Source organism: Procambarus clarkii, chromosome 5, assembly GCF_040958095.1.
Source record: "Procambarus clarkii isolate CNS0578487 chromosome 5, FALCON_Pclarkii_2.0, whole genome shotgun sequence".
NCBI lineage: Eukaryota > Metazoa > Arthropoda > Malacostraca > Decapoda > Cambaridae > Procambarus > Procambarus clarkii.
In genome coordinates, this window is record NC_091154.1 from 19,340,827 (window position 1) to 19,365,297 (window position 24,471).

General features: G+C 48.2%; 1 protein-coding gene across 1 annotated transcript in view; it reads right to left on the reverse strand.

The window, feature by feature from the left end:
* Window positions 1-12,330: 12,330 nt before the first annotated feature.
* The window catches only part of LOC123748427 (UDP-glycosyltransferase UGT5), a 38,413-nt gene continuing 26,272 nt past the window's right edge, over window positions 12,331-24,471 (reverse strand). Inside the window, exons 4-5 of the mRNA XM_069339863.1 lie at window positions 19,792-20,011; window positions 12,331-13,311 (exon numbers count right to left, since the gene is read on the reverse strand). Of these exons, the coding sequence (XP_069195964.1) occupies window positions 13,029-13,311; window positions 19,792-20,011 (503 nt within the window). The 3' untranslated portion in view covers window positions 12,331-13,028. The remainder of the gene's footprint in view (window positions 13,312-19,791; window positions 20,012-24,471) is intronic.

Below are 24,471 nucleotides of genomic sequence, written 5' to 3' on the forward strand. Positions count from 1 at the left end.
TGTCACGTGACTCCCCTGCATAGCAGTGGAACTGCCTTTTTCCCTTCACCTTCAATGGCTCTGTACTGGAAGTCTACATCTACAACAGGCCAGACAAGTCATTAGTCCTGCCACCTTTCAGTGCCCCCCAGGGCCTGGCACGGCCTGGTACGACTCAGAGGCAAGCCGGGTGCCTCTCCTAACCGGTAGTTTGCCGCCACAAACAAGCAGTTAGCCGCCTTCAGCTGACAGTGGTGCAGCTCAACACAAAGGCACCGCCAGCCACTGACACTGGTGCAGCTCAACACAAAGGCACCGCCAGCCACTGACAGTGGTGCAGCTCAACACAAAGGCACCGCCAGCCACAACGAGCAGTTGACCAGAGGTCCACCTCCCGTTGACACTGGACGAGTCATCACCGCCGGACTATATAAAGGGCGCTGCCTCCCTGGAGAGCCAGTCTCTCCCTTAGTGCTCTACGACCACCTTCCTGTAGTCCACCTTCAGCCACCGTCGTGTGACTGATGCCATGGTGGTATGGTAGCTGTCTTCAGTACACCAGTATATCTTTATGGTTTTTCTTCATTGCTTACACTGTAGTTTATTTTTACATTTAAGACCATAATAACTTGTTCACTTTTGCATTACATGAGAGCCAAGTATTTTCAGGGGCATTTATGTTCATTAATATTTCAGTAAATTGTTTAATTATTTATTTGATGATTTTTATTTGTTTCCACCTGCGACTTACACACTGCAGGGCCAATAGCAGCATTTTGTTTTATTATGTACGGGAGAGCCATACCATCTTGGTTCAGTATAGTTGCGATACCACAACCCGTCACAATATGAAACCTTCCTGACCTTCGAAGGTCAGTATATGAACCCTTCCTGATCTTCAAAGGTCAGTATATGAACCCTTCCTGATCTTCAAAGGTCAGTATATGAAGCCATCCTGATCTTCAAAGGTCAGTATATGAAGCCTTCCTGACCTTCAAAGGTCAGTATATGAAGCCTTCCTGACCTTCAAAGGTCAGTATATGAAGCCTTCCTGATCTTCGAAGGTCAGTATATGAGGCCTTCCTGACCTTCAAAGGTCAGTATATGAAGCCTTCCTGACCTTCAAAGGTCAGTATATGAAGCCTTCCTGATCTTCAAAGTTCAGTCTGGACCGTTCTCAACCTAAGAAGGTCAGTCTGGCCCATTCTCAACCTTTGTGGGTCAGCCTGGAGCATTATAAACCATTGGAAGAGGGGGAAGGAGAGGAGAAGAGAAGAGGTGAGAAGTGAGAGGGACAGGGAGACTGGGAGAGAGAGAGCAGAGAGGGGAACAGAGAGGGGGGGGGGGAGCGAGACCCGGGCATCGCCTGGTTCTTCATTTAGTTGTACTATAAAAGAATACTGATATTTTCATTGAACTGGTTAACTAGCTTATCAAGATTGGAATTTGCTCAGTTAAATGAATTTTGGTGCTCAGTTCCTGAGCTCATTATGTGCCTCTGTAATCTCTCCCAATATTACCAAGGGGATGGGTATGGTGTCCCATACTGCCCACGGGATGGGTATGGTGTCCCTTACTGCCCACGGGATGGGTATGGTGTCCCTTACTGCCCACGGGATGGGTATGGTGTCCCTTACTGCCCACGGGATGTGTATGGTGTCCCTTACTGCCCACGGGATGGGTATGGTGTCCCTTACTGCCCACGGAATGGGTATGGTGTCCCTTACTGCCCACGGGATGGGTATGGTGTCCCTTACTGCCCACGGGATGGGTATGGTGTTCCTTACTGCCCACGGGATAGGTATGGTGTCCCTTACTGCCCACGGGATGGGTATGGTGTCCCTTACTGCCCACGGAATGGGTATGGTGTCCCTTACTGCCCACGGGATGGGTATGGTGTCCCTTACTGCCCACGGGATGGGTATGGTGTCCCTTACTGCCTACGGGATGGGTATGGTGTTCCTTACTGCCCACGGGATAGGTATGGTGTCCCTTACTGCCCACGGGATGGGTATGGTGTCCCTTACTGCCCACGGAATGGGTATGGTGTCCCTTACTGCCCACGGGATGGGTATGGTGTCCCTTACTGCCCACGGGATGGGTATGGTGTCCCTTACTGCCCACGGGATGGGTATGGTGTCCATTACTGCCCACGGGATGGGTATGGTGTCCCTTACTGCCCACGGGATGGGTATGGTGTCCCTTACTGCCCACGGAATGGGTATGGTGTCCCTTACTGCCCACGGGATGGGTATGGTGTCCCTTACTGCCCACGGAATGGGTATGGTGTCCCTTACTGCCCACGGGATGGGTATGGTGTCCATTACTGCCCACGGGATGGGTATGGTGTCCCTTACTGCCCACGGGATGGGTATGGTGTCCCTTACTGCCCACGGGATGGGTATGGTGTCCCTTACTGCCCACGGGATGGGTATGGTGTCCCTTACTGCCCACGGGATGGGTATGGTGTCCCTTACTGCCCACGGGATGGGTATGGTGTCCCTTACTGCCCACGGGATGGGTATGGTGTCCCTTACTGCCCACGGGATGGGTATGGTGTCCCTTACTGCCCACGGGATGGGTATGGTGTCCCTTACTGCCCACGGGATGGGTATGGTGTCCCTTACTGCCCACGGGATGGGTATGGTGTCCCTTACTGCCCACGGGATGGGTATGGTGTCCCTTACTGCCCACGGGATGGGTATGGTGTCCCTTACTGCCCACGGGATGGGTATGGTGTCCCTTACTGCCCACGGGATGGGTATGGTGTCCCTTTACTGCCCACGGGATGGGTATGGTGTCCCTTACTGCCCACGGGATGGGTATGGTGTCCCTTACTGCCCACGGGATGGGTATGGTGTCCCTTACTGCCCACGGGATGGGTATGGTGTCCCTTACTGCCCACGGGATGGGTATGGTGTCCCTTACTGCCCACGGGATGGGTATGGTGTCCCTTACTGCCCACGGGATGGGTATGGTGTCCCTTACTGCCCACGGGATGGGTATGGTGTCCCTTACTGCCCACGGGATGGGTATGGTGTTCCTTACTGCCCACGGGATGGGTATGGTGTCCCTTACTGCCCACGGGATGGGTATGGTGTCCCTTACTGCCCACGGGATGGGTATGGTGTCCCTTACTGCCCACGGGATGGGTATGGTGTCCCTTACTGCCCACGGGATGGGTATGGTGTTCCTTACTGCCCACGGGATGGGTATGGTGTCCCTTACTGCCCACGGGATGGGTATGGTGTCCCTTACTGCCCACGGGATGGGTATGGTGTCCCTTACTGCCCACGGGATGGGTATGGTGTCCCTTACTGCCCACGGGATGGGTATGGTGTCCCTTACTGCCCACGGGATGGGTATGGTGTCCCTTACTGCCCACGGGATGGGTATGGTGTCCCTTACTGCCCACGGGATGGGTATGGTGTCCCTTACTGCCCACGGGATGGGTATGGTGTCCCTTACTGCCCACAGGATGGGTATGGTGTCCCTTACTGCCCACGGGATGGGTATGGTGTCCCTTACTGCCCACGGGATGGGTATGGTGTCCCTTACTGCCCACGGGATGGGTATGGTGTCCCTTACTGCCCACGGGATGGGTATGGTGTCCCTTACTGCCCACGGGATGGGTATGGTGTCCCTTACTGCCCACGGGATGGGTATGGTGTCCCTTACTGCCCACGGGATGGGTATGGTGTCCCTTACTGCCCACGGGATGGGTATGGTGTCCCTTACTGCCCACGGGATGGGTATGGTGTCCCTTACTGCCCACGGGATGGGTATGGTGTCCCTTACTGCCCACGGGATGGGTATGGTGTCCCTTACTGCCCACGGGATGGGTATGGTGTCCCTTACTGCCCACGGGATGGGTATGGTGTCCCTTACTGCCCACGGGATGGGTATGGTGTCCCTTACTGCCCACGGGATGGGTATGGTGTTCCTTACTGCCCACGGGATGGGTATGGTGTCACTTACTGCCCACGGGATGGGTATGGTGTCCCTTACTGCCCACGGGATGGGTATGGTGTCCCTTACTGCCCACGGGATGGGTATGGTGTCCCTTACTGCCCACGGGATGGGTATGGTGTCCCTTACTGCCCACGGGATGGGTATGGTGTCCCTTACTGCCCACGGGATGGGTATGGTGTTCCTTACTGCCCACGGGATGGGTATGGTGTCCCTTACTGCCCACGGGATGGGTATGGTGTTCCTTACTGCCCACGGGATGGGTATGGTGTCCCTTACTCCCCACGGGATGGGTATGGTGTCCCTTACTCCCCACGGGATGGGTATGGTGTCCCTTACTGCCCACGGGATGGGTATGGTGTCCCTTACTCCCCACGGGATGGGTATGGTGTCCCTTACTCCCCACGGGATGGGTATGGTGTCCCTTACTGCCCACGGGATGGGTATGGTGTCCCTTACTGCCCACGGGATGGGTATGGTGTCCCTTACTGCCCACGGGATGGGTATGGTGTCCCTTACTCCCCACGGGATGGGTATGGTGTCCCTTACTCCCCACGGGATGGGTATGGTGTCCCTTACTCCCCACGGGATGGGTATGGTGTCCCTTACTCCCCACGGGATGGGTATGGTGTCCCTTACTGCCCACGGGATGGGTATGGTGTCCCTTACTGCCCACGGGATGGGTATGGTGTCCCTTACTGCCCACGGGATGGGTATGGTGTCCCTTACTGCCCACGGGATGGGTATGGTGTCCCTTACTGCCCACGGGATGGGTATGGTGTCCCTTACTGCCCACGGGATGGGTATGGTGTCCCTTACTGCCCACGGGATGGGTATGGTGTCCCTTACTGCCCACGGGATGGGTATAACCGGGGTGCATAATAATCGGACACACTGAACTCCCTCACCTGTGTAGTTCAGGCCATCCTCCTGCTTAGTACCGACGACGACCATCAAACATACATTGAGGTAAAGACAATTAGAAAGTAATAATCAGTACTATTGAATTTGGCCAAACCGGAAAAAGCTTTTGTATTGATGTTGCAAGGAAAGTTTAGCCAAACCTAACCTAACCATCCGAGGCCTAATACACGCTCTCTGAGACCTAATATAGTCCATATATGTGCTATTATAGGCCTAGGAGTGTTTAAGTTTAGTTTTTAAGCTTTATTTCCTCCTTCGGACTCTATACGGTGAATTGTACCAGATTCTGTTAGTTAATTGTCCATTACCTCTACAGTAGGTACATACGATGGGCCACAGTTACAACAACTACTATTTAAATAGGAGGAAAAAATGAAGTTAAAATTCTAATTTAAATATTCCTAGGCCAAGTTAAGCACATATTATGTATTGTATTAGCCATAAGACACAGACCGCTAATTTTTGAGCACATAGTGCTCTCAAAATAGACCAAATAGTAATTTTGGTCCAAAAAATATCAGTTCTTTCATTTCAGGAGGAAGGGTTGGATGATTCTGATAGTCATCTTGTGAATGATAGTTTATTGTGCACCCCATACTCATCCTGTGAGCGGCAGTTTACTGTGCACCCCATACTCATCCTGTGAGCGGCAGTTTACTGTGCACCCCATACTCATCTTGTGAGCGGCAGTTTACTGTGCACCCATACTCATCCTGTGAGCGGCAGTTTACTGTGCACCCCATACTCATCTTGTGAGCGGCAGTTTACTGTGCACCCCATACTCATCCTGTGAGCGATAGTTTATTGTGCACCCCATACTCATCTTGTGAGCGGCAGTTTATCGTGCACCCCATACTCATCTTGTGAGCGGCAGTTTATCGTGCACCCCATACTCATCTTGTGAGCGGCAGTTTATCGTGCACCCCATACTCATCTTGTGAGCGGCAGTTTATTGTGCACCCCATACTCATAATGTGACCAGTAGTTTATTGTGCACCAAAGTAGCGTAAATTGTCCCAGGTAGGGCACACCTGCCCTACCTGGACAGGTGTGTGTCACCTGTCCTTGCATCCATCACATGTGTCGGAAATCCGACACACACACACACACACACACACACACACACACACACACACAATAACATAAGTTACCCCCATAAAGAAAAAGAGAGTGGGTTATTCTGTGACGTCATTTAACAAGACGTATATTTATATATCTCATCTCCTTTTAAACAACAGTTTAGTGTTTAAACTTAATACAAAAGTGTTCACTAGGACTGAATATAATTTCCAAGACCAAGAATATATAGCTTAACTCCCTATTCCTTAATCATACCTAGAACTACCAAATACTTTAGGACGGCTCCCCTAGGGGCGTCGTCACGTATGCCATGACAGAATCATAACAAAACAACACGCTGTAGAGGTGGCTCGGGGTTGCGTGGTGACCGCCGGCCAGGTCGGACGTTCTTGAGGTTTCTCCGCTCCTGGCTAGTGTTTACGTTGGGTGATTGCTTGTTTGCCCTGCTAGTGGTGGTTTGCCACTGACAGGGTGACGTTCGACTTAGCCATGGGGACGTCTCGCCCTCCAATGAAGAGAACGTTGTCGGCTGGTCTCGCGTTTACGGTGCCGGTGGACCATCCATTGGTTGGTGTCGCCCTGGTGGACGTGCTACATGTACAGCTGTCTGACCTGGTGGGCATCCAGCTGCTTCAGGGCCACCGTGCTGTGGTCAAGTTCCGCCTCCAGGCTGCCTTTCAGGCGTTTCTCGAGCGGTGTGAGGGGCGTGTTTACCCTCTCCCTGATAATGCTGGCTCCGTTAAGGAGGTAAATCTTAGTGTCACCTTGACGTCTGTGACGGTGCATGGTGCCCCCTTCGAATTTCAGGACGACTTTTTAACCTCCTGTTTTGAATGATTTGGGACAGTGTTAATAAGTGTTCGTTGGAACAAGGTCGTTGCCGGGCACTGTGTTGGTATGCTTGACGGCTCCCGCACCCTGACGATGTCGCTGAAGTGTAGTGTACCGTCGTCGATGTCCATGTTGGGTTACACGCTCCGCTGCTTGTACCGGGGTCAACCGCGCACCTGTTATCGGTGTGGTCACGAGGGTCATCTCGCTGCGGCGTGCGACGTGGGAGCAACTGGTCGGGTGCATGTTCTTCGTGCGGAGGATTTTCCGCCCCTGTTGCGTTCGGACGGTTCTGAGGACGGAGTGGGTGCTGTGCCTGAGGCGCCTGATTGCCTGTCTGCTGCTCCGCCTGTTGAGGCGAGTTCTACGGCGACACGTCAGGTGACTGCTGTGGCCCCTGGGGTTGTTGAACCGGTGTTGTGTGGGTGTCGGGCCGTCGCCTGCGCTGCGTGTTGTGAAGGGTGTCCTGGTAGAGGTCCCTGTCCCGCCCCCGCCTGCGCTGCGTGTTGTGAAGGGTGTCCCGGTAGAGGTCCCTGTCCCGCCCCCGCCTGTGGATGTGATACCGGCTCCCGGGGACGCGGGTTCTGCTGTTTTGGAGGGGGTGCTTTGGCATGGTGAGGTGCCTGCCGTGCCTGTGTGTGTTGACAATTGTAGTTCTGCTCTTTCCATCCCTTTGCAGAAGCGTGCGCGTCGGTGCTCTGAGGCTGTTTCCCTGGATGATGTAGACAGTGTGGGTGATGTGGCCTCTGTGGACTCTTCGGACGGTGCGGGAGTGGCCTGTGTGGATATGACGATGGTGGCTGTGCCTGCAGCGGGGCCTGCTGGGCGTGGTGTGGTGCGGCCTGTCTCGAAGCGTTCGTGGCGGGCTCGGAGTGTGTCTCCCCTTCTTGGTGTGCCTTGGGAGGAGGTGGGGGAGTATGATACTCTGGCGTCCCCTGCCGTGGATGATGGTGCTGTGAGGGGCTCCGAAGTTGCTACCTGTGCCTCTCCTCCTGCGTCTCCTGCTGTTGGATCTCCACAATGGGGGGTTGTCCCTGATGATCGGGACCTCGTCGTAATGTTGCAGAAAGATGTGCGCCGGGGGGTCTTGGCTCCTGTGCCCTGTGGTGGGGGTCGATGCCGCGCCTGCATCTCCTGCAGTTCCCCCTCCTTCATTGCCCCGGTCTGGGGGAAGCCTAGTCCCAGCTGCTGGGGTCGTGCCCTGTGAGGGTCCGGTGTTGGGCCCTTATCGAGATGCCCGGGTGCTTCCGGTCCCGTGGTGCTCGTCCACTGTCTGGGTGTCGCGGGTGAAGGAGTTTGTGTATAGGGTGCCGAATAAGATGTCTCAGCCGAGGCCACCGCCTGGTGGCCAGGTGCCCGATGACACGTGGGCGATTTGGGAGGAGTACTGCTTGCGCTTTCCGATATACAAGTTCCCAGAAAAGTATTAGTTCACGTCTGATCAGCTGTCGGCGGGACTTCGTCGCCCCGCCCTACAGTGCGGGAAGTCTCCCTCTAACGTCCGCCTCTGTTTTCGTCGCCACTCCTCTCTCTACGACCCGTCACATCTAACACTTTTGACTTGCTTCTCCTCCTTAACGTCAACGCATTTCCCTACATTTGTCCTGGTGCAGTCATCGGGAGGGTAAACCCTTCATGTAAACTGCACCTATTCTCAAGAAGAAGAAGAAGAAGAGGTGGCTCCAGTGGCTCGTTAGCGGCTGTTGGGTGCAGACGTGTCGTTCGTAGCGCGCCAATTCCACCCTAGTGGCTGTGTGAGGAGGGTGTCTGTGACGGCTGTGGGGGTGTTGTCCCCCGGGTGAGCGTGGTACACCTGTTGAGGAGACATAGGGTCTTACCGGCCTCCATTGAAGAGGACCTCGTCGGCTGGTCTGGCTTTTACGGTGCCAGTGGACCACTTGTTGGTTGGTGTTGCCCTGGTGGATGTTCTCCATGTGCAGTTGTCGGAATTGGTGGGCGTCCAGCTGTTGCAGGGGAACCGCGCCGTGGTCAAGTTTCGCCATCAGGCTGCATTTCAGGCGTTTCTGGGGCGGTGTGAGGGGCGTGTTTACCCTCTCCCTAATGCCACCGGTTCTGTTAAGGTAGTGAACCTCAGCGTCGCCTTGACGTATGTGTTGGTGCCCCCTTCGAGTTTAACCACGATCTCCTAACTGCTGTGTTTGGACTGTTTGGTACTGTGCTAAGCATTCGTTGGGACGAGGTACTTGCAGGGCACTGTACTGGGATGTTTGACAGTTCCCGCACCCTGACCATGTCTTTGAAGAGTAGTGTTCCGTCCTCTGTATCCGTGTTGGGTTACACGCTCTGCTGCAAGTATCATGGGCAACCGCGCACCTGTTACAGGTGTGGTAATGTGGGTCATCTCTCTGCAGCGTGCGACGTGGGAGCAACTGGCAGGGTGCATGTTTTTCGTGAGGAGGACTTTCCACCCTTGTTGACTTCGGACGCTTCTGAGGATGGAGTGGGTGCTGTGCCTGAGGCGCCTGATTGCTTGTCTGCTGCTCTGCCTGTTGAGGCGGATACTATGAATTCTGTGTCCAGTCTGTTACCTGCTGTGCCCCGGAGGTAGTTGTTGTGTCGGAGTGTATGAGTGTCGCCCGCACTGCGTGTGGTGGTTGTCCCAGTGGATGTCCATGTCCCGCCCCCATCTGTGGATGTGGTACTGGCTCCCAGGGACCCGGGTTTGGTTGTTTTGGAGGGGGGGCTTCGGCAGGAGGAGGTGCCTGCCGTGTCCGTGTGTGTTGGCGACTGTTTTTCTGCTCTTTCCATCCATTTGCAGAAGCGTGCGCGTCGGTGTTCTGAGGCTGTTTCCCTGGATGATGTGGACAGTGTGGGTGATGTGGCCTCTGTGGACTCTTCGGACGGTGCGGGTGTGGCCTGTGTGGATGTGAAGATGGTGGCTGTGCCTGCAGAGGGGCCTGCTGGGAGTAGTGTGATGCGGCCTGTCTTGAAGCATTCGCGGCGGGCTCGGAGTGTGTCTCCCCTTCGTGGTGTGCCCTGGGAGATGGTAGGGGAGTATGGTGCTCTGGCGTCCCCCGCCGAGGATGATGGTGCTGTGAGGGGCTCCGAAGTTGCTACCTGTGTCCTCCCTCCTGCGTCACCTGCTGTTGGATCTCCACAATGGGGGGTTGCCCCTGATGATCGGGATCTCGTTGTGGTGTTGCGGAAAGATGTGCGCAGGGGGGCCTCGGCTCTTGTGCCCTGTGGTGGGATCGATGCCGCGCCTGCATCTCCTGCAGTTCCCCCTCCTTCATTGCTCCAGTCTGGGGGAAGCTTAGTCCCAACTGCTGGGGTTGTGCCCTGTGAGGGTCCGGTGTTGGGCCCTTATCGGGATGCTCGGGGTGCTTCCAATCCCGTGGTGCTCGTCCACTGTCTGGGTATAGCGGATGAAGGAGTTTGTGTATAGGGTGCCGGGTAAGATGTCTTAGCCGAGGCCACCGCCTGGTGGCCAGGTGCCCAATGACACGTGGGTGATTTGGGAAGCGTACTGCTTGCACTTTCCATTATACTAGTTCCTGGAGAAATATTAGTTACCGTCTTGCGTACAACGCTACGCCGTGTGTGGATCAGCTGCTGCCGTGAACTCGTCACCCCGCCCTATGGTGCGGGGAGTCTCCCTCTAACGTCCGCCTCTGTTTTCGTCGCCACTCCTCTCTCTACGGCCCAACACTTCTAACACTTTTGACTTTCTTCTCCTCCTCAACGTCAACGCGTCTCCCTACATTTGTCCTGGTGCAGCCATCGGGAGGGTAAACCCTTCATGCAAACTGCACCTGTTCTCGAGAAGAAGAAGAGGTGGCTCTTTCGCTCCTGGTTCAACCCTGACGCCGAGCAGACGTCTGGATAACTCCTCCACCTGGGAGCCGCCGGATCACGTACTGTTTTCGCGTTTTGGCTTTGCTACTGCCGTTTGGCATCCCTCTTGAACGGTCTGATTGTACAACGCCTGGCGCACATATCGCCTTGGGTCACGGGATTGTTGTTAGATTTCTTTTTGGCGTGTTCTGGCTGGTTCTCCCGGCAGTGTGACAGTGTTCGGGGGCCGGCTTGGCCGAGAGGTGCCGGGGGTTGGCGGGTCTTGCTGGGTTTCTGGTGTGCCCTCAGCCGTGGTGGGCGGCCGGCTTCTGCTCTGCCGAAGGACACTGGATGACTTTTTGCGTTTTGGTTGGGGCCGAGTTTTGGTTTTGCTACCTGGTGTTCTCTGTGTGGGGCGGGGCCGGTGCTTGTCACCCTGAGGGACTCCTGGGACTCCCCAATCATCTGCCTGATTGTGCGTTTATTTGCCGTATGGCATATTAGTTTCTAGTGATTGGCGTCACTCGTTTCGCGTTTTGGCTTGGCGTTTCACCTTTCCTGGCTTCGCGATTCACCCTTAAATGCGTACGCCGGGGCGCATCCGATCCCACGATCGTCGTCGTTCCCAAATCAACAACAACAACAACAACAGGTGGCTCCTTCCATACGAGCTGGAAGGTGGCTCCTTACCTTACCTTGAGGTTACCTTGAGGTGCTTCCGGGGCTTAGCGTCCCCGCGGCCCGGCCGTCGACCAGGCCTTTTGGTTGCTGGACTGATCAACCAGGCTGTTGGACGCGGCTGCTCGCAGCCTTACGTATGAGTCACAGCCTGGTTGATCAGGTATCCTTTGGAGGTGCTTATCCTTCCATTCGATAGACACCCAGATTACATGTCAACAAGCGAGCAACAACCACAACAGCACCTCTACAACCACAGCAACACCAGTATCCGTCTTACCAAGTATTTTGTGTATATTTGGCCATTTATAACATAAATAAGTTAGGCGGTTATACTGTGGGATTAAAATCCCTAACACGTACGTACTCTACATTATACATCTCTCTTATTACAAGTCATACCTGTACCTTAATATGTCAATGTGCTTTTACTAATGTTAAACATCCCAAACAGGTAATTGTGAGGGAAGTTACTGAAGCAGACATTTGACCCCCCAATATAACAGTGTCGCCCTTACGTGGCACTCTGAGGCACAGGGCCACACCCCTAATCTGATGCTACAATTACACAGCCTTAGCAGGCCACAACTACAGTATCAGGTAAGGCCCTTTTGTGTTTAATACTGTAAATAGAGTGGTATATATAATTAAATTAACTATAAGTATAACAGCAGATTAGACCACCATATGGGGTATGATTTATAATTTATCTATTACAGACTAGGTAAACAATTTGTGGTTTATGAAGGATCCATTTCAAAGTGGTTTAAGCTACAAATTGCTCCCCCCCCCCAACTGGGTGTGATAAGTTCTAGCAGCAGAATCAGAATACAGTCCAGTAACTAAGAACTAATTAAGAACAATAATTCAATATTGAAGTTTAACTAAAAAATAATCAAATAATAACAATATAATATTCAAGTAACATAACAAAAATTAAAGTAATTTTTAATATTAAAAAAAAAGGAATAAAAACTGCTAGGATTTTCCCACATAAGTTATGTCAATTCCCTAACCCCTTGGACAGACTACATTTCTCCTCAACCACAACAATAGTTAGGGAAAGTAAACCCATTATATAATTGTATTCATTTATTAAACAGTTAGGTAATTTTTCATATACCATTAGCTAGCCAAAACATATAACAGTACCATTTCGTTCTCAGTTTTACACCATAGGAGGTCTTTTTAGTGTAAAAAATACTTCAACCATCCAATATCTATATTGGGAAAAGGCAAAACATAACATGGATATTGTATTTAGTTTTTAAAAAGGACTGAATAAGAGGGAGTCATGTTCCATAACAATACTTTACAGCATCCAATATCTATGAGCAGTAAGAGAGAGAGAGAGAGAGAGAGAGAGAGAGAGAGAGAGAGAGAGAGAGAGAGAGAGAGAGAGAGAGAGAGAGAGAGAGAGAGAGAGAGAGAGAGAGAGAGAGAGAGAGAGAGAGAGAGAGAGAGAGAGAGAGAGAGGAGAGGAGAGAGAGAGAAAGGCAGGGACATATATATAGACTGGCAACGGTACCCATTCAAGCTTTTTATAAAATATTCTGCTTGAAGTACTGAGCGCCAAATTGTTATTACCTTTAACAAAAAATGATTGTACAAGTATATTGTGTGTCCTTTATATTCGTGACTTCTCCATCAAAAAGTTGGCAATATTTGAGTTATGCCACGAAAACGATGCAAACATTTAGTATATAATATTCAACTTTACTGATTATCCTCGGTCCTACAGTAATGACAGATTCCAATAGATTAAAACATTCCTATTCCTTCTTCATTTTGTTAATGCCACTACCAAGTGCTTTAGCAGCGATGACCCTGAAGATGCGACGTAGGATGAAGACGAGAAGGAAGAGAGCCAGGTGGAGGAGGAGCAGGACGTCGAGCATGAGGAACTCCACCCAGGAGAGCTGAGCAGCCGGGGACCTGAGCTGGGGCGCCCCACGGTGGCGGATGACGTACTCCGTCCAGAACACTGCCAGGTCCCTGGGCGACGTCGGCTGGTCCCTCATCTCCGCTGATTTCCTCATCACGTTTTCTTTATACCTGACCACAACAGAAGGAAGAAGGTAAATTATTAATTATAATTATAACTAATACTATACGTGTATTTGTGTGCTTACCCATTTGTGCCTGCCGTCTCTCAATACTTTCAAAACTTCTGTGAAAAGAGTTTGTCGTCTGCCTCCCAGTTTAGGAGGTTCAGCAAATTATTCGATGACATTAGCAACATTCTGGTTATAACGAGAGTCAACATGAAATAATCTATGGAAATAGTGAACATTACAGAGATTATGACAACATCACATCCTAAGAGTTCTTTTCTTAGGGCACTTTACCCACATCAATGCTGTCGAGGCCATGATATATCTAGAATGTTTGTAGCATTTTTTTCGAAGTATCCATAAAGTTCTCTATAACATTGTAGCAGAATATTATTATTTGAATTTTGGAGGGACTGGTCTTGAGAAGACTTTGAAGCAGTGGGAGGATAGTTTGTTTTATACGACTATGACCAAATTATGGATAGCAGGAAATTTTTGTTAATTTTCCCAAGATCAGTGAATAAGGGTGAACATTATTAAATAATTTTTGTATTGTTTGTTTTAAAAATATTTAGCAGTGTACTCACCTAGCTATGCTTGCACGGGTTGACCTCTGGCTCTTTGGTCCCGACTCTTAACTGTCAATCAACGGGTGTACAGATTCCTGAGCCTACTGGGCTCTATCGTATCTACATTTCAAACTGTGTATGGAGTCAGCCTCCACCACATCACTGAGTAATGCATTCCATCTGTTAACTACTCTGACACTGAAAAAGTTCTTTATAACGTCCCTGTGGCTCATGTGGGTACTCAGTCTCCACCTGTGTCCCCGTGTTCCCGTACCACCCGTGTTAAACAATTAATCTTTATCTACTCTGTCAATTCCTCTGAGAATTTTGTAGGTATATCTTGAGGTTATCTTGAGATGATTTCGGGGCTTTAGTGTCCCCGCGGCCCGGTCCTCGACCAGGCCTCCACCCCCAGGAAGCAGCCCGTGACAGCTGACTAACACCCAGGTACCTATTTACTGCTAGGTAACAGAGGCATAGGGTGAAAGAAACTCTGCCCATTGTTTCTCGCCGGCGCCTGGGATCGAACCCAGGACCACAGGATCACAAGTCCAGCGTGCTGTCCGCTCGGCCGACCGGCTCCCGATCATGTCCCGAGGTAGTGATCATGTCTCCCCGAGTTCTCCTGTCTTCCAGCAACGAGAGGGGTATTTCACGCAGCCTTTCTTCGTAACTCATGCCTCTTAGTTCTGGGACTAGTCTAGTGGTATAACTCTGAACCTTTTCCAGCTTCGTCTTGTGCTTGTCAAGATACGAGCTCCAAGCAGGGTCCGCATACTCCAGGATTGGTCTTACATATGTGATATACAAGGTTCTGAATGATTCCTAACACAGGTTCCTGTGTAGCCAACAGGAAGTGCCAAGAGCGGGGTCTTATTGTGACCGTGACACTATCTTTCCAGTCCTTCACCACTTACCCGACCACTCACCATCTCATGTACATTCTGTCTCGACCTATTTCCTCATCTTTACTACCAACCCTATCCTAAACCACCCTTCCTACTCTTCACCACCTTCCTTACACTTAACCATCTTCCCTACCTATCCCCTTCCCTACCCATCACCTTCCCTATCAATCATTACTTTCCTTACCATTCATCACCTTCCCTACCATTCATCACCTTCCCTACCATTCATCACCTTCCCTACCAATCATCACCTTCCCTACCAATCATCACCTTCCCTACCATTCATCACCTTCCCTACCATTCATCACCTTCCCTACCAATCATCACCTTCCCTACCAATCATCACCTTCCCTACCAATCATCACCTTCCCTACCATTCATCACCTTCCCTACCATTCATCACCTTCCCTACCATTCATCACCTTCCCTACCATTCATCACCTTCCCTACCAATCATCACCTTCCCTACCAATCATCACCTTCCACACCATTCATCACCTTCCCTACCATTCATCACCTTCCCTACCATTCATCACCTTCCCTACCATTCATCACCTTCCCTACCAATCATCACCTTCCCTACCAATCATCACCTTCCACACCATTCATCACCTTCCCTACCAATCATCACCTTCCCTACCAATCATCACCTTCCCTACCATTCATCACCTTCCCTACCATTCATCACCTTCCCTACCAATCATCACCTTCCCTACCAATCATCACCTTCCCTACCAATCATCACCTTCCCTACCAATCATCACCTTCCCTACCAATCATCACCTTCCCTACCAATCATCACCTTCCACACCATTCATCACCTTCCACACCATTCATCACCTTCCACACCATTCATCACCTTCCCTACCAATCATCACCTTCCCTACCAATCATCACCTTCCCTACCAATCATCACCTTCCCTACCAATCATCACCTTCCACACCATTCATCACCTTCCACACCATTCATCACCTTCCACACCATTCATCACCTTCCCTACCAATCATCACCTTCCCTACCAATCATCACCTTCCACACCATTCATCACCTTCCACACCATTCATCACCTTCCACACCATTCATCACCTTCCCTACCAATCATCACCTTCCCTACCAATCATCACCTTCCACACCATTCATCACCTTCCACACCATTCATCACCTTCCACACCATTCATCACCTTCCCTACCAATCATCACCTTCCACACCATTCATCACCTTCCACACCATTCATCACCTTCCCTACCAATCATCACCTTCCCTACCAATCATCACCTTCCACACCATTCATCACCTTCCCTACCAATCATCACCTTCCCTACCAATCATCACCTTCCACACCATTCATCACCTTCCACACCATTCATCACCTTCCACACCATTCATCACCTTCCACACCATTCATCACCTTCCCTACCAATCATCACCTTCCCTACCAATCATCACCTTCCACACCATTCATCACCTTCCACACCATTCATCACCTTCCACACCATTCATCACCTTCCCTACCAATCATCACCTTCCCTACCAATCATCACCTTCCACACCATTCATCACCTTCCACACCATTCATCACCTTCCACACCATTCATCACCTTCCCTACCAATCATCACCTTCCACACCATTCATCACCTTCCACACCATTCATCACCTTCCCTACCAATCATCACCTTCCCTACCAATCATCACCTTCCACACCATTCATCACCTTCCCTACCAATCATCACCTTCCCTACCAATCATCACCTTCCACACCATTCATCACCTTCCACACCATTCATCACCTTCCACACCATTCATCACCTTCCCTACCAATCATCACCTTCCACACCATTCATCACCTTCCACACCATTCATCACCTTCCCTACCAATCATCACCTTCCACACCATTCATCACCTTCCACACCATTCATCACCTTCCCTAGCAATCATCACCTTCCCTACCAATCATCACCTTCCACACCATTCATCACCTTCCCTACCAATCATCACCTTCCCTACCAATCATCACCTTCCCTACCAATCATCACCTTCCACACCATTCATCACCTTCCACACCATTCATCACCTTCCCTACCAATCATCACCTTCCACACCAATCATCACCTTCCCTACCATTCATCACCTTCCCTACCAATCATCACCTTCCCTACCAATCATCACCTTCCCTACCAATCATCACCTTCCCTACCATTCATCACCTTCCCTACCAATCATCACCTTCCCTACCAATCATCACCTTCCCTACCAATCATCACCTTCCACACCAATCATCACCTTCCCTACCAATCATCACCTTCCACACCATTCATCACCTTCCCTACCAATCATCACCTTCCCTACCAATCATCACCTTCCCTACCAATCATCACCTTCCCTACCAATCATCACCTTCCACACCAATCATCACCTTCCCTACCAATCATCACCTTCCACACCAATCATCACCTTCCCTACCAATCATCACCTTCCACACCATTCATCACCTTCCCTACCAATCATCACCTTCCCTACCAATCATCACCTTCCCTACCAATCATCACCTTCCCTACCAATCATCACCTTCCCTACCAATCATCACCTTCCCTATCAATCATCACCTTCCACACCAATCATCACCTTCCCTACCAATCATCACCTTCCCTACCAATCATCACCTTCCCTACCAATCATCACCTTCCCTACCAATCATCACCTTCCACACCAATCATCACCTTCCCTACCAATCATCACCTTCCCTACCAATCATCACCTTCCACACCAATCATCACCTTCCCTACCAATCATCACCTTCCACACCAATCATCACCTTCCCTACCAATCATCACCTTCCCTACCAATCATCACCTTCCCTACCAATCATCACCTTCCCTACCAATCATCACCTTCCACACCAATCATCACCTTCCCTACCAATCATCACCTTCCCTACCAATCATCACCTTCCACACCAATCATCACCTTCCCTACCAATCATCACCTTCCACACCATTCATCACCTTCCCTACCAATCATCACCTTCCCTACCAATCATCACCTTCCCTACCAATCATCACCTTCCCTACCAATCATCACCTTCCCTACCAATCATCACCTTCCACACCATTCATCACCTTCCCTACCAATCATCACCTTCCCTACCAATCATCACCTTCCCTACCAATCATCACCTTCCACACCATTCATCACCTTCCCTACCAATCATCACCTTCCCTACCAATCATCACCTTCCCTACCAATCATCACCTTCCCTACCAATCATCACCTTCCACACCATTCATCACCTTCCCTACCAATCATCACCTTCCCTACCAATCATCACCTTCCCTACCAATCATCACCTTCCCTACCAATCATCACCTTCCCTACCAATCATCACCTTCCCTACCAATCATCACCTTCCCTACCATTCATCACCTTCCCTACCATTCATCACCTTCTGTGAGGAAAATGACTCCTGGGAATTAAATTTATTTACTTTATATGATTTTAAAATTCCCACGAATTGCCTTTTTACACATTCTAGGGCGGGGGGGGGGCGGATATTATGGTATATATATATATATATATATATATATATATATATATATATATATATATATATATATATATATATATATATATATATATATATATATATATATATATATATATATATATAAATAGTCTATCAACATAAAATATTGATCAGTAGACATTCACTACAGTATAAGACTAAATATGTTAGTAATTAAATTTAACAGCTTATCTGTATTGTAGTGGGCCATCCAGTTATGAACATGGATGATTACATCCAATAATCGTGGTGGATGAGGCTAGTATAACAATATGTTCCTGGGGTACCAGAGAGATGTCATTCTCATTCATCTCCCCCTTCAATTACACCTGTCAGAGGCACTCACAATATTATAGTAGTAACCTAAATATGACAGCTATATCAGGGGAAATTTTATAATGATTTATTAGATGAGGTTTAATTAATAATTACCTCGTTTGTTTTATTTGGTAGCGTCCTAACCGGTTTGTCTTAGTATACCCACATTTCACTGATCAGGAATGCAAGATAAAAGGTTTCGGAATTAGGACACTTCCCTTGACTGTTGACGATGAACCGTGCCGATGATGGGAGCACTTTACAACCCGTAACTCTTGTGTCAAAAGGAAAATTTGTGGAGCATCTTGGAGCTCCAACGAAACGTGTCGTGTTAAAATTATAATGGTGGCTACTACTGGCCCTCCTCCCACTGACGCCTCGGCTGACTTGTCCAGATGTCGTCCAGAAGTGGAAAGTGGGCCTACATTTACTCTATTTTAGTACTGATAATTAAATTGGTTCAAGGAAAATATTGTTATGATGTTTACAGTCGAAGGGCTGCTGTATTACGAATGATTCCCAATATTAGGTGGTGAATTTAATGGTGACATATGTCAATGATATCCCTGTTTACTTTTGAGGAACATTCCACTGTGCCTCATTTTCTATGAGTTAATTTGTTATTACAATCCAGCAGCAATATTATCTACCTATTGTATTGAATGTTAGTAAATGGTGTCGGATTTTCCGACACCTTCCATACCATTCATCACCTTCCCTATCGTTCACTAACTTCCCTAAGCTCCATGATTTCCTACCTTTTACCTACTTCCTAACCGTTCAACACCTCTGTTCTTCAACACCGACCCTATGTTCTCCAACACCTTCTCTGTTCTTCAACACCTTCTCTGTTCTTCACCAATTTCCTTACATCCATGTAACCATTTTCACTTAACACTATTTGCCAATAAATAAACTACAAAGATGAAACTTACATATAATCATCACATAGAAAATAATATGCTAGACGAATTTTAGTAAGAATAAAGTATGGTATATAGCAAAATCGGAAACTAATGTAAATGACCTTCCCATGAAAAATAGGCGAAGAGGGAATGGGGCTCGACCCGGCCCCACAATATATATGTTTTCCATTAGGAAATATCACTGCACAAACCCTTACTTGGGGTCGCTGGTGAGTTGGACGAGAGTTTCGACAATCGCATCTGCAGTCAGTTCCTCCCACATCAGGAGATCTCCCAGTTCCGATTCCTTCACAAACCTGGCGTTCCTGGGCTGGTCTGCGAAGATGGGGAGGACGAGGAGGGGCGTGGCGTGATAGAGGGCCTCCTGCAGGCTAAGGAGGCCTCCGTGCGTGATGAACACCTTCACGTTGTGGTGGGCTGCAGTACATAAGGTGATAAACCTCAAGGAGTTCAACACATGATGAATAATGTAACATATTACCACGAATGAAAATTGGAACATGAAGATGCGCTGTTGAAATAGACACGAGAGCGCTAGGTATTTCATGTTAGTAGGGAAATATATGATGTAGACCAGGCGTGGCACCTGTGGAACACAGGTGGTAGCTGCGCCAACTGGTCCACCGGAAGTTCCGCAGGTGTCGCGCCAGGTCTTCAGAGCATGCGGATTGGCTCCCAGCACGTGTGTTAGGTTAGGAGTGTCAAGGTGTGAGCATGTGGACAGATGTGTAGATGGTGTGGGTGGGAGTAGCAGGTGTTTGACGTGCGCCCGCCACCATCTGAGCGTATGGGCGACCTTCTTGCCCACAAGGCTTGGCTCAGAGTGCGTGGGAGCCCTTTTTCCTCGCATGTCTAGCATAGAATGCCCTAAGAGATCAGATGCGGCATGTGTTAGGTTAGGGTTGTGAAGGGTCTCTCCTTCACCGACGTGTTAGGTTAGGGTTGTGAAGGGTCTCTCCTTCACCGACGTGTTAGGTTAGGGTTGTGAAGGGTCTCTCCTTCACCGACGTGTTAGGTTAGGGTTGTGAAGGGTCTCTCCTTCACCGACGTGTTAGGTTAGGGTTGTGAAGGGTCTCTCCTTCACCGACGTGTTAGGTTAGGGTTGTCAAGGGTCTCTCCTTCACCGACGTGTTAGGTTAGGGTTGTCAAGGGTCTCTCCTTCACCGACGTGTTAGGTTAGGGTTGTCAAGGGTCTCTCCTTCACCGACGTGTTAGGTTAGGGTTGTCAAGGGTCTCTCCTTCACCGACGTGTTAGGTTAGGGTTGTGAAGGGTCTCTCCTTCACCGACGTGTTAGGTTAGGGTTGTCAAGGGTCTCTCCTTCACCGACGTGTTAGGTTAGGGTTGTCAAGGGTCTCTCCTTCACCGACGACCGTGTATGTATTCACCTACGTGTACTCACCTAGTTGTGTCTGCAGGATCGAGCATTGACTCTTGGATCCCGCCTTTCTAGCCATCGGTTGTTTACAGCAATGACTCCTGTCCTATTTCTCTGTCATATCTAGTTTTATAGTTATGAATAGTGTTTGCTTCCACAACCTGCTCCTTAAGTGCATTCCATTTTCCACTACTTTCATGCTAAAAGTAAACTTCCTAACATCTCTGTGACTCATCTGAGTTTTCAGCTTTCATCCATGTCCCCTCGTTCTGTTCGTTCTGTTAATATTACATATGAACATTTCATCTATTTCCGCTCTGTCAGTCCAGAACTGACGGAGTGGAAATATATTTCTGGACTTTTTCGGCAGTCCACAAATATGCAGTCTGCCCATCTTTCTATGTCCTGCCTTATCCTTGTTATTGTATTATAGAATTCCAAAACGTTTGTTAGGCACGATTTCCCTTACCAGAACCCCTGAGTATTTTATATGTTCCTATCATATCCCTCCCCTCTCCCTTCTTTTTTCTAGTGTCGTGAGGTTTAGTTCCTTCAGGCACTCTTCATATCCCATCCCTCGTAACTCTGGGACAAGCCTCGTCACAAACTTCTGAACCTTTTCCAAATTCCTTATGTGTTTCTTCAGGTAGGGACTCCATGATGGCACAGCATACTCTAAGACTGGTCTCACGTAGGCAGTGTAAAGCACCCTAAAAGCCTCCTCACTTAGGTTTCTGAATGATGTTCTAACTTTTGCCAGTGTTGAGTACGCTGCTGTCGTTATCCTATTTATATGCTAGGTCTGCCTGTAGTAACTTAATCTAGGTATGTCTGTAGCAACTTAATCTAGGTCTGTCTGTAGTAACTTAATCTAGGTCTGCCTGTAGTAACTTAATCTAGGTCTGCCTGTAGTAACTTAATCTAGGTATGTCTGTAGCAACTTAATCTAGGTCTGTCTGTAGTAACTTAATCTAGGTATGTCTGTAGCAACTTAATCTAGGTCTGTCTGTAGTAACTTAATCTAGGTCTGCCTGTAGTAACTTAATCTAGGTCTGCCTGTAGTAACTTAATCTAGGTATGTCTGTAGCAACTTAATCTAGGTCTGTCTGTAGTAACTTAATCTAGGTATGTCTGTAGCAACTTACTCTAGGTCTGTCTGTAGTAACTTAATCTAGGTCTGCCTGTAGTAACTTAATCTAGGTCTGCCTGTAGTAACTTAATCTAGGTCTGCCTGTAGTAACTTAATCTAGGTCTGCCTGTAGTAACTTAATCTAGGTCTGCCTGTAGTAACTTAATCTAGGTCTGCCTGTAGTAACTTAATCTAGGTATGTCTGTAGCAACTTAATCTAGGTCTGTCTGTAGTAACTTAATCTAGGTCTGCCTGTAGTAACTTAATCTAGGTCTGCCTGTAGTAACTTAATCTAGGTCTGCCTGTAGTAATTAAATCTAGGTCTGTCTGTAGTAACTTAATCTAGGTCTGCCTGTAGTAACTTAATCTAGGTCTGCCTGTAGTAACTTAATCTAGGTCTGCCTGTAGTAACTTAATCTAGGTATGCCTGTAGTAACTTAATCTAGGTCTGCCTGTAGTAACTTAATCTAGGTCTGCCTGTAGTAACTTAATCTAGGTCTGCCTGTAGTAACTTAATCTAGGTATGTCTGTAGCAACTTAATCTAGGTCTGCCTGTAGTAACTTAATCTAGGTATGTCTGTAGCAACTTAATCTAGGTCTGCCTGTAGTAACTTAATCTAGGTCTGCCTGTAGTAACTTAATCTAGGTCTGTCTGTAGTAACTTCTCGCAGTTAGATAAACTATTGCTTAATGGAAGAAGCGTAAATGAGAGATGAACTAGTAAGCATACTTGATAACTAAATAAAAACATGAAGATGAGCTGGTTATACTCACTGGTTATTAATGAGTTTTTACATAAAATAGTTTACAATGTAAGATTGTATAAAGACTATTGTGTGGGTGGAGGCAGTGTGGGAGAGGTTGTGGTTTGTTTTGGGAAGAGGTTGTGGGTTTGTGTGGGGCTTGGGGAGACTTGATCACCACATACAAGTTTCTCAAAGGAAATGATAGGGTAGGCAAAGACAGTTTAACACAAGGGGTACACTCACTAGGAGGGACACAGGTGGAAATTGAGTGCCCCCAATGAGCTATATGTAGAGAATAAAGAGATGCTTCCATGCTTGGGTCACGTTATGTTACAAGAATAACGTGGTTACTCTTGTATTATTATAGTATTGTATATGTATTTTTATAGTTAGAATAATACAAGATATTATTTGTACATAACCAAACATGGAAGCATCTCAAGATGCACTGTTCAAGCAAGAACAAATACAACAAATTAAAGTAAAAGGCTGTCTTCAATATTAATATAAACCATCAAATCAATATTAGTGTGTATGTGTACTCACCTAGGTGTATTCACCTAATTGTGCTTGTGGGGGTTGAGCTCTGGCTCTTTGGTCCTTCCTCTCAACTGTCAATCAACTGGTGTACAGGTTCCTGAGCCTACTGGGCTCTATCAAATCTACATTAGAAACTATGTATGGAGTCTGCCTCCACCACATCACTACTTAATGCATTCCATTTGTGTCAGAGTAGTTAACAAATAGAATGCATTAAGTAGTAATGTGGTGGAGGCTGACTCCATACACATTTTCAAATGTAGATATGATAGAGCCCAGTAGGCTCAGGAACCTGTACACCAGTTGATCCCTTAAACCGCGCATACTGGGGTCCCGGAAGCGAAACATATTCGAATTATGTAAAAATAACTTAAAAATGTTAAATACATCTCCAACTTATTTGCTTCAGTATCATGAAACTTTCATCAAAATATTTTCAGAAATTGATTTTAGACGAATTTAAAAAAAATAAGGATGTTTTGTTGATAAGGAGAAGAGCTCTTATTAACTGGAAGTGAAGGATAATGCAGTAATACAGAGATGGACGCTCCTGTCCAACGCTTAAAGAAGAAGTATAGTAGTAAGAAGTGTCCAGCAAGCAGCACTGCAGCTGGTGCCTTTATATCACTGCTGAGTAATACATAATAACACATATAATATATGCCTATCTCACAAATAATAATGAGTAACTATGTTATTATGATCTATTTTGTTATATATCACATTAATACATTGTCCAATGTTAATATATGTTACTTTCATCAATGTCTTCTCCCCCTCCAATTTTTTTTTAGGGAAATTTTTTTGTTAAGATTTTAGTTTTTCCTCCTTTGCTTATTATGTGATTATGTTGTAACCTTTACATCCTGGAGAGTGCATGATTATGTTGTAACCTTTACAACCTGGAGAGTGCATGATTATGCTGTAACCTTTACATCCTGGAGAGTGCATGATTATGTTGTAACCTTTACATCCTGGAGAGTGCATGATTATGCTGTAACCTTTACATCCTGGAGAGTGCATGATTATGTTGTAACCTTTACATCCTGGAGAGTGCATGATTATGTCGTAACCTTTACATCCTGG